The 11,798-nt window shown below is 37.1% G+C and overlaps 1 protein-coding gene across 9 annotated transcripts in view; it reads left to right on the forward strand.

Moving 5' to 3' along the window:
- PRKAG2 (protein kinase AMP-activated non-catalytic subunit gamma 2) overlaps positions 1–10,492 on the forward strand; it is a 452,122-nt gene extending 441,630 nt beyond the window's left edge. For all 9 annotated transcript variants that reach the window (XM_072652167.1, XM_072652170.1, XM_072652169.1 and 6 more), the window contains 2 exons: positions 2,739–2,832; positions 9,319–10,492. In XM_072652167.1, coding sequence (XP_072508268.1) covers positions 2,739–2,832; positions 9,319–9,350 — 126 coding nt within the window. In that variant the 3' untranslated portion in view covers positions 9,351–10,492. The remainder of the gene's footprint in view (positions 1–2,738; positions 2,833–9,318) is intronic.
- Positions 10,493–11,798: the final 1,306 nt, after the last annotated feature.

Here is an 11,798-nt window from a genome sequence, read left to right on the forward strand (position 1 = left end):
TACCACTCCTAACATGCAATGTTTTTGTATTTTATCTTGTTTCCATCTTCTCTACATCTTTAAGATCTAAGCTGGTGAGAAAAGAGAAATGCTTGGTAATTGGGAAAATGTTAGTTTTTAAAACAATCAGCTTTGGTTGTTGAATTTCCTGTGTATGCATATGGTTCTCTTTTTTTTTCACATGAGAGTTGTTGCTCTTTGTGTCTTCAAAATTTGATTCTTGAGAGCTTCCCACCCTTCCTGGGATTGCTTCCCCTTTAGAATTTTTATCTATGGAATTCTCCCTTTCCTTTCTTTGAATATTTTGAAATCTCTCACAAAATAACTGACTGAGCTAACTTTTCTATATTACAAATGCTAAAATGAAATAGTCATTTTCCACAAGATTGCCATCTTTATCACTACAGCAACCAGTTTCTCCTTATTGGTGAAGACTAGAATTGAATTTCCCCTTGTCCTTTACCTTTTGAAGTATGAAATGATCATCAAGGCAAGTTAAGGAATTATTAGTTGGTCTGTTTTGGTCAAAAGCTCTAGCAGTTATCCAGATAATTAAAGATGCCTCTATGCCTGGCTTGTCATGTTTCCTAAACTCATGTATTTCCTCTTTCTGCCCAGGTAGTCTATAGTATACACTGATGATAATATCACTTTGATTTCCCATTCTTGATGTTCAGCTAAATACTCTCTCTAGTGTGCTTTTCCAGCTCTGACTGTTGGATTTCCTCTCAAGTGTATCTCTTTAATATACAATGTTCTTTTTGCTCTTCCCCTTCACCTACTCCCTCTTCTATTTCTTTTGAATGAGGTGTGCCTTTCCAGAAGTGTGTTCTAGTTATGGGCCTCATGCCACCAAGCCTCATTCCCACCTGCTAGATCATTACCTGCATTAAGATCCTTACTTCCTTGTTATCTGTACGTCTGGAGTCCCCGGCTCTTCTTCTGGCTTTTATTTACTGTGAATTTTTGGGTCTCTCTACCACTCTTTCTCTGCCTACATCGTTGCTCATCTCTATGGTATCTAGTTTGATGGATATATTCCTAGATATTTTTCTCCATTTTCCTTTCCTTTTCAGTTTAAAAGTCTTTTTGGATAAGATTTGCAAGGTTCTAGGAAAATGCATTTTTACTAGCCTTTGTTTCCTGTATTAAGCATATTAAGTTCTTCAGTTGATGATTTTTGTTTGTTTTATTTTGTGGACTTATAGACTTTCTGCAAGTTAAAACTGACCAGGATTAGGGTATCTTAAAAAACTTAATAAGAAAGAATTGAACTTTTGCCTAAAATTATCAACAACCTTGACTTACTGCTTTAGAATCTTTTCTTCACTCTTTTGATGAACTAGAAAAAGTAACTTTGCAACAGTAATTAAATTTCTAAGTGAATTGCTTAATTTTCACAATTTGAAATACTGCATTTCAACTGAACAATTTTCATTCTTAGATATCTATATTGAGATTGACTATTTGGCCAACCTGTGAATATTGAATACATGTGAATCTCATATTATGAACATGGAAAATTCTTAGCTTGGGTCAAAATAGGAAACATATTTTACAGTCAGCTTTAATTAGTGATATAATGAATTTTCTAACTGGGACATTTACCTAAGATCCTTAAATCCACTCATTGAAAGGATAGTTTCTTTAAATATTGTTATAGAATCTTCAAATCCTCTGCTATGGGGACACAATTTAAAGTCTTCTTAGAACTCTTCTGTCCTGTCTTATGGTTATTGAAGATCTTTAGTTTAACCTGACTTCTTACTTTTGAGATAAACTTGAGACAAATTTTGTGATATTTGGCATGAGAAAGATGACCAACTGATTAAGTATGTTTTACTACCACCTCCCCAAAAAACTATTATATCAAGATCTTCACCAACCTCATATTATTAGAGAAAAATATGTAAAAAAAAAAGAATTTCCCCCTTTTTCTTTCTCTTTCCTATGTTCCCCATTTTGTATCAGGTGGGTATGACTGTTGAAATACAAGAGAACGAGGATCTCTAAGGTACCCTGACTGGTATGTAGTTACTTCAGTCCTAAAGTCTTAACTATTTTTTGAGTCAGAACAGAACTGTTCTCCTCATTGGTAAGGATTTTTTTATTTTTGAGCAGTGCTTCAAAATATTGTCCAGAACCAGGAAAAAATTTTGTAAATAGTTTTTTGTTGTTGTTTGTTTTCTTAAGGCATGAAAATGGAGGCAGTGTAAACCATTTCACTTCATAATCTAAACAGTAAATATCAGAGAACTTATTCTCAATATGTGAGTTTCTTGACTGAAAGGCAAGGTAAAAATCAAGTAATCTGAGATATTTTATTATTTACTATTTGAATAATCATTTGGACATCTTTCCCATGTAAAAGTATATGTATTGCTCAGGCAAGATACCATTTCTTGGAAATTAATAGAGGAACACATGCATTTCAAAGGAGGATAACTATTTCTTCCTTGTTTTGTGCATTAAATTGTAATGTTTATATCCTTTGGCATTTCAAGGCATCTCAATATAAATGTCAACTACATACTCCTGGCTAATTTTCTTACAAGTAATCAATCAACATTACCCTTAGATCTAAAGCCCTTTCTTGTTCTGTGAGCATTGTTCCTCTGAGTTGGTGGGAATCTGTTCACCAGACTGCACTGAACTAAAGAATTTCTTTTCATTATTACACATTTTAAAATAGAAAATAAAGTGCCAATATCCATGAACCTTTTTTTTCTTGCTTACAGGTTCATCGGCTGGTGGTAGTAAATGAAGCAGACAGCATTGTGGGTATCATCTCACTGTCAGACATTCTACAAGCCCTGGTACTCACACCAGCAGGTATCGATGCTGATTTTTGCCTTTTCTCATAAGTTTGCAGGTATAATTTGATGTAGCATACCATGGTGATCTCATATTGTTGTAGCAAATAACTTTCCCATAAATCCTACCACGTATTAGCCTTTGCTGTACTTTAACAAGACCCCAACTTTTATCAGTCTTTCTCATTTCTTTTAAGTTCCATGCTTTATGGAGATGTAAGGCAAAAACTTATACAAAATTGTAATTTTCAAGTATTGCATTGATACTCAGGAGTTCCTAGGAGGCCTACATTATTTTTAAGATTTCTGTCATACTCATTTCCATTAATAATAACTCACTTTTATATAACAAATTAAGATTTACAAACACTTTCCTTACAACAACCCAGTGACATGTGTGGTATAAGTATTGTTGTCCCCATTTTACAGATGAGACTAAGGTGAAATGATTCATCCAAAGTCACATACTTGTGATATATAATTATCAGAGCCCAGGTCTCTACCTGCACACTGACTTTCACTGTACCATGGAGTCTTAGACCTCTTCAGTTTTATTTCACTTAGGAATGAATACTAGTCAGAAAACATGAAAACCAACCCTATTTTTACAAGAAAAAAATGACTTGGTATATAATCAGAATGTCTAAATACTAACTTAATAAAATTCCCCATAATAAAATTTAAGGTACCTACCAGACCAGAGATAATTATTACTTATCTCAGGAATCAGTCTCACTTTCTGGAGTAGCAAATAAGCATGTGTGTGTTCATCCTTCGTTGCCGAAGAAGACCATGCCATCAGAGAAATAATGACATGACTTGCACTTGACTTTGTTTTGAGTGAGGCAGGGCTGTGCAGGTCACGAGCCTCACTTCTCCTCCAGAGCCATCTGAATCCAATGACCAGATATTCATCAAGATGACTGGAGATGACTCAGGATGAGGCAATTGGGGTTAAGTGACTTGCCCAAGGTCACACAGCTAGTGAGTGTCAAGCGTCTGAGGTGAGATTTGAACTCAGGTGCTCCTGACTCCTGCACTGGTGCTCTATCCACTGTACCACCTAGCTGCCCTAGCAAATAAGTAGAAGGGAAGTGTTAGAAGAGAGTTGGTTTTGTCTTGTTCCCGTAAATCCCAGGAGAATGATTTTAGAGGTCAAAAGACCACCAGATCTTTCTTTTCCTTACTTTCTCCACTCCTATATCAAACTAACAATACTCTAACACCATAGTACATCCACATTAGTTGGAATTGCAAACAAAACAAAAATACAGTGATGTGACAAGAACTTCATAGAAGTCAAGGATTTCTGTATATTTTTATAGCATTGATTACCATTTGTTAGGAAGTCAGTAGTAAACTCACTCAAGCAAAATAGACTCCTACTTATGAACAGCTCTTACATGCAGATGAATGGCTAGGGAGCCCCAAATCTGAAGCCCTATTCCTAGTGGAGGCAGCTGTCTTTTTGTTGCCCAGTTCATAATAACTGGAGAGAGAATAAGGAAAGGAAAGGAAAAAAATTAACAAGTTAGTGACTTTCACCTGGAATTATTTACCATCTTTCCCATTTGGTACCACTCAAAACCAAGGGGAGTCATGTGCTAAGAACTGGACTTTGAATGTATTTTTCTTTAAGGAACAGTGTTGTGAAAAGTGTTTAAGTAAAGGTAAAATAGTATTATTAATATTATTACTTCAGGTACATTATGGATTAAGTAGGCTTTTGTGGGCTTAACTGGAAACCATCATGTATAACATTTCTATAGGAAAATGGGTTCAATGTTCCAAACAATCTACTTAGAATTGAACTTAGAGAGTAAGAACCACTTGTAAGTTGTGCATTGCCCATGATGAACTAGCAGTGACTAAAGTGATATTGGTGATATTCATGGTTATAAATTTTTTGAAGAATATCAAGCACTCTTCTCACGTAAGGTAGTATGTGTTGTGGCAAAGGTACAACACCCTGGCACATGATAAGCACTTAATTAAGGTCCGTCAGATTGAAAGGAGAAGTATAAAATTGATAAGTGTGTGTAAATTACATGCTTTCACTACATAAAATACACAACACTTCAACCTATTCCTCCATCATAGGGTTACTTGTATAGGGTAGCCAGGTTTTCTTTTCAGTTTTAAATAGAATGTTCAACAGTGGGGTAGGGAAGAGAAATTATTTGTCAAGCTCCTTTTAAGAAGTCAAGTCTTGACCCAGTGCAGCAGCAGCCCTTCTTTCTCCACAGCTGTCAGCTACGACCCCTGACTCCCCAGCAACCATGTCAAAGGGACCCACAGTTGGCATTGATCTTGGCACCACTTCTGTGTGGGAGTCTTCCAACATGGGAAAGTGGAGATCATTACTAATGACCAAAGAAACAGGACCACCCCCAGCTATGTCACCTTCACTGACACAGAACATTTTATCAGTGATGCTGCAAAGAATCAAGTTGCAATGAACCCCACCAACACAGTTTTTGATGCCAAACGTCTGATTGGTCACAGATTTGATGATGCAGTTGTACAGTTAGACACGAAGCACTGGCCTTTTACGGTGGTGAATGATACAGGCAGGCCTAAGGTCCAAGTGGAGTACAAAGGGGAGACCAAAAGTTTCTATCCAGAAGAAGCGTCTTCTGTGGTCTTGACCACGATGAAAAAATTGCTGAAGCATACCTTGGGAAGACCATCACAAATACTGTTGTCACAGTACCAACCTATTTCAGTGATTCCCAACGTCAGGTCACTAAAGATGCTAGAACCATTGCTGGTCTCAGTGTGCTCCAAATCATCAATGAGCCAACTGCTGCTGCTATTACCTATGGCTTGGACAAAAAGGTTGGTGCCAAGAGAAATGTGTTGATCTTTGACCTTGGAGGCGGTACTTTCGATGTCTCTATTCTTACCATTGAAGATGGCATCTCTGAGGTCAAGTCCACAGCTGGGGACACCCACTTGGGTGGGGAGGACTTTGACAACCGAATGGTCAACCATTTCATTGCGGAGTTCAAGCGAAAGCACAAGAAGGACATCAGTGAGAATAAGAGGGCTGTTCGCCATCTTCTCACCGCTTGTGAACATGCAAAACGCACCCTCTCTTCTAGTACCCAGGCCAGTATTGAGATTGACTCCCTCTATGAAGGTATTGACTTCTACACATCAATCACCCGAGACCGTTTCGAAGAGCTGAATGCTGATCTCTTCCGTGGCACGCTGGACCCTGTGGAAAAGGCCTTAAGAGATGCCAAGCTAGATAAATCACAGATTCATGACATCATCCTGGTGGGTGGTTCCTCTTGAATTCCCAAAATCCAGAAGCTTCTGCAAGACTTCTTCAATGGCGAGGAGCTCAACAAGAGTATCAATCCTGATGAGGCTGTTGCTTATGGTGCATTTTGTCTGGAGATAAATCTGAGAATGTGCAGCACTTGTTGCTGTTGGAGTCACTCCTCTTTCACTTGGAATTGAAACTGCTGGTGGAGTTATGACTGTTCTCATCAAATGTAATACCACCATCCCCACCAAGCAGACACAGACATTTACCACCTATTTGGACAACCAATCTGGTGTGATTATTCAGGTTTATGAAGGTGAGAGGGCAATGACAAAGGATAACAACCTGCTTGGCAAATTTGAGCTCACAGGAATCCACCCAGCACCCAGAGGTGTTCCTCAGATTGAAGTAACATTTGACATTGATGCAAATGGCATTCTCAATGTTTCTGCTGTGGATAAGAACACAGGCAAGGAGAACAAGATCACCCTCACCAATGATGAAGGACGTCTGAGCAAGGAAGACATTGAGCATATGGTCAAGGAGGCTGAGAAATACAAGGTTGAGGATTAGAAGTAGAGAGACATGATGTCTTCCAAGGATTCTCTTGAATCTTGTGCTTTCAGCATGAAGGCTACAGTGGAGGATGAAAAACTGCAAGGCAGAATTGGTGATGAAGACAAACAGAAGATCCTTGACAAATGTAATAAAATAATCAACTGGCTGGATAAGAACCAGACTTCTGAGAAGGAAGAATGTGAGCATCAGCAGCAAGAGTTGGAGACGGTCTGCAATCTCATTATTACCAAGCTGTACCAGAGTGCAGGGGGCATGCCAGGAGGCATGCCTGGTGGATTCCCAGGAGGTAGAGTAGCCCCATCTGGAGGTGCTTCTTCTGGACCCACCATTGAAGAGGTGAACTAAACAACCGAAGAAAGAGCATTACACACAGCTTTTCCAAAAATTGAAGGACTCAAAATTTGTAGCCAAGGCAGTAGAAGTTTAAAAGTAACATTTAAGCTACTGTGTAAATCTGGGCATTCTGAATACTTGAATGTGTGCAGAGGGAGAGAAGTGAACAACACTGCACTTTTATCAGTATTGTAAACAAGTGGAAATGCAATTCTTGTCCTGGAGAATAAAAACTATTTAAAATTGGCACCATAAAAAAAAAAAAGTCAAGTCTTTTTGCCAAAAGATGTTGTACATTGTAATAGCACCTATACGGCATCACCAAGAATCTCCATTTGAATAATAAACCTCCTACTTCCTGAGGCTGTCCACTCTGCTTTTGAACAACTCTACTTGTTTGGAAATTTGTTTCCTTTTATTCAATCAAAATGTCTCTCCTTGCTGCTTGCTCCCCCCTATTCCCAGGTCTTCTCTGTGGGGCCAAATCAAACAGATCAAAACCCTATTCCACGTGACAGCTTTTCAAATACTTGCTCAGCCGTCATGGCCTCACTTCTTTTCTTCATTCTCAGCGTCCCCATTTCTTTCCCCAGTCTTGCACAGTTCAGCCTCGAGTTCTCTAAATTCCATCATCTTCATCCTGTGTGTTTATTTCAGTTCCTCATCACCCTTTCTTTCTACAGGGTGGAGCCTCTAACTGAACCAACATTATAGCTGTGGTTTGATTGGGGAAGAGGACGATAGGGCTATTACCAACTATTTCACCACCTCCTAGTTCTGGATGCTACTTTTCTATTTATGCAGTAAAGGTTGCATTGGCTTTTTTGAACTACTGTGTTGCACTGGTATCTCATATTCAACTTGCAACTTACTAAAAACCTCAGGTCTTTTCCATATTATCTATTGACTAGCTGTGTCTGCTCTATCCTATAGCTGAAGTTGATTTTTTTTAACCTAGCTGAAGAATTTTATTTCTTAAACCCAGTCACTATTTCATTAAGGATTTTCTGTTGGCCCGGGGATGTTCAACATTTTTTTAATCAGTGATTTGATAAAGGCACAAATTTTCAGGTGACACAAAGTTAGGAAGAATGCCTAGCACATTGCGTGACAGAATCAGAATCCAAAAAGATCTTCCCAGGCTAGAATATCTCAGTGCAAAGGACAGATCCCTGGGACATTCTACCAGAGACTGCCCAATAGTATGACAATAAACTATTAATAACTAATCATTGGATCCAGTAATATAAACAATTCTATATCTACCAACCTATAATATTATCTACATCATATTTCTTCATTTTTTCACAATAGACATACTATGTCTATGCTTATCTACTAGCTAGAGTGGCCTTATTTATGTCCTCTTTTAACAGTTATCAGATGTAATTTGTTCTTGAAGAACCTATATTTGTACTTATATAGAGCTTCTTCCCTTTCTGCATGGTCAGAAACCATCCCTTTATAATATGTTCTTCAATTTGCCCAGGAACCAAAGTCAAGTTCACTGGTCTATAGTTTGAAAATACCACTCTTTCCTTTTCTGAAAATCAGGACTATATTTTATACATATATGTGATGCATATGTTACATATGAATAAATACATAATTATAATACCAGGTAGGATGTGAAAGTAGAGTAAGAGAATGCAAAGTCCTATTGGTAATTCAAAAGAGGGAAACATTACTTTCAACTAGAGGGATCAAAAAAATTTCAGGGAGAAGATAATTTTGAACTGGTCTTAAAAAAGAGAATTGGATGGAGCTGAAGTTAGTGAGAGTATGAGGGAGACATCATTCCAAATAGAACCATGTAAGCAAAATTATAAATACAAGAAAACAAAAAGTTTTATTTTACAAAAATAGGTGGAGAATAAAGTTGGAAAGGGAGTCTGGGAAGACCTGAACTGTCAGATTTAGAAATTAGTACAGTACTTAATGGTAGTGGGGATCCATTGAAAGTTTTTGAGCATAGACTGGTGTGAGTAGAGCCATGTTTTTAGAAAGCTAAATCTTGCAGAGAGACCATTTTGGAGGCCAGTTGAAATATCCCAGGTGAAAGGCAATGGCAACTTAAATGCATATGTTGTCAGTGGGGAGTACATACAAAGGGACAGATGTGAAAAATATTGCAAAAGCACAAACAGAACTTATAGAATCATTGAATATGGGATTTGAGAGAGAGGAGGGAGATAGAGAGAGCTCCAGGCTAGAAGTGACATAAATAAATATGCATGTGTTTCACATTACTTAAGACAGTCAGTTCATCATAGACGTTCACCCTCTACCATAAAACTCATTTTCCCTGTATAATAACAGGTGCCAAACAAAAGGAAAGTGAAGCAGAATGACCACGGTGAACATAGAAGCCTTCAGTGAATGTAGGAGAACGTGAACAAAGTTTCTGGGTCAAGTCTTTGCCTCATGAACACTGACTGCAATAGAAGAGAGTAATGGTTGTAAGAATGTTGATCGCGAGAGAGTGATGGGTAATGAGTCTTTATTTTCCCCAGTGATGTCTAAACTAAGCATGACAGAGTGCTTGATAGGTTTAAAGATTGTCTTGTATTACAAATATATATGCATAGATATATATTTCCAGACCTTTTCTGAAAGATTTAATATGCTATCATCCTTTAAATTGTACCATGTCCTGAAATTCTATCTTTTTTTGCAATTGAAAGAACTGATTGATAGCTAAGAAGATACAAATGCGACATAAGGTGAGTGTGTGGCATATTCCTAACCTAGTGCCTTATGTCAGAACACAGCAATATGTCATCACTGTTGCCCATCACTGTGGGAGAAAGTATTTGTGTAAAGAGAAAACTGTGTGAATGTGAAAGTCTTTGAACCTATTACCAAATCAGTTTAAGTTTTCATTAGATTTGTCATAAAAGCTGTACTTTGAATATAAATAGATTGACTTTAAAACTTTAATGAGTTTTGTGTTTAAATGTTGCATTCTGGACTAAAATGTAAAACAAGACTGATTTTAAAACAGCTTTATTTATTTTTACTTTCATGGCAATTTTTTACACATCTTTTGGTGGATAGTTAAAACTTCACCATATCCATTAATAAACTGTTGATTGTTATTAAAAAAATGGCAGATTTCTCGTTATTTGTTTGGACCTGAAGAGGATATGGCTTCCTAAATAGCCTTTATTAGACTTAAAAAGTTAAAAGTTTCTAAAAGCATGCATTGAAATTTATTACTCTGTACTGTATTGTAAATAGGCAGCAGGTATTGAGGAAATGAAGTGCCAGAGACATGTCTATTTTTTTTCTTGTGTATTGCAATGTAAAATCATAATGTTTGTATGACTGCTGATACAACTTTTTTTTTGTAAATTTTATTGTGGCATATACAGTATTGTCATACAGTTGCAAGGAGAGGAACATTTCTTAATGTAAATGCTCTGAAAATGTTGAGACTATATAATTGTAGATTTTCCTTTGCAGACTGAAGAAATTAAAACAAGTCCTACTATATCATTTTGTTAGAGAAGTTCTTAAAAAAAATCACGTATTTCTGCATGTATCGAATAGAATTCTACATGCCTCTTTTCACTCAAATATTTATCTCCATCTAAAACAGAATTAGTCCTTTTGTCCTCACTCCCTCCATCAAAAGAACCTTTTATTGATTCCTTCATTCATAGTTTCTTTGCCTTCCTATTATAAAACATGTTTATAATTAATTTAAAATTGCCAAGAAAATTTTCTTGTAATAAGGTGCCAGTTTTTCTTAGTAGAGCAAATCTTCTATTTGTGTTTCTGTTCTTGGTATTTGTGTTTGTCTGTGTGCATATTTGCTCTCACCTACATATTAATGCTTTGGAAAATAGTCATAACTGTTCAGGCTGAACAGCAGCAGTTGCATCACTTATTCAACTTGTGGATCCCAGAATACCCATGCCGCTCTTTGTGAAGAGCGACGTCTTTGTTCACACAGGCTGGCAGAGGCCAGTATGGGCCATCATTTAAATGTTAACTTTCCTTTTCTGAGAAATGAAAGAATTGTGGTGTTTGGTTTTTTTAATTAGCTCTATTTATTTATTTGTTTGTTTTTTGGAGAGGAGCAAGCAAGACAGCTAGGAAGCTGGCACTAAGCATCATAGTCTTGAAGCCTGGACAGTGCCTTAATCCAGATTTACTTCTGTGACAGCATTACGGTGTCCTTCTCACCCACCTCATGGTATTACTAAACTGCTGTTACTCAGAACCTAACATTTTTGTTTTTTAAGAAAGAATGAAGATGATTTCCCACTGCTGCTAAAGTAGGGAAGAGTCTCCACAGCAGAACACAAGTTTGAGCCATCTAAAAAGAAACCTGTTAGCACTGACACTTTCCTTACCTTACATGGACATCACAGACAGCAGAGAGTTCTTAGTTTTTCTGTGTTTCAAGTAGTCATTAGATCTAGTAGTTAACAGAATGACAGGCTCACGTAAAAGTATAATGAAGATTTGCAGAAGTTATTGAGAACTGTTTTTAAAGTGAAGCATCTTTTTTTTAACCATTAAGGTCCATATTACAAATAGCTACTACTTTCTTTCTCCAGGAGAAGTAATAAGGTGTACCACATAAATGGTAAGGACAAGGCATTTAATTCATCTTGTTTACCTGTGCACCTCTGGAAGTCAAATATTTGTAAATATTTGTGCTGCTTCCCCCCAGATCATTTTGAATTATGTGGGTTTATGTACAGGCCTGTGTCCTTAGCATGACTAGAATTATGATTGCGTGTTACAAACAATACTTGCCTCCAGGTTTTAATTTTTTATTCTGTCAT

This window comes from Notamacropus eugenii, chromosome 3, assembly GCF_028372415.1.
Source record: "Notamacropus eugenii isolate mMacEug1 chromosome 3, mMacEug1.pri_v2, whole genome shotgun sequence".
In the NCBI taxonomy this organism is placed as follows: domain Eukaryota; kingdom Metazoa; phylum Chordata; class Mammalia; order Diprotodontia; family Macropodidae; genus Notamacropus; species Notamacropus eugenii.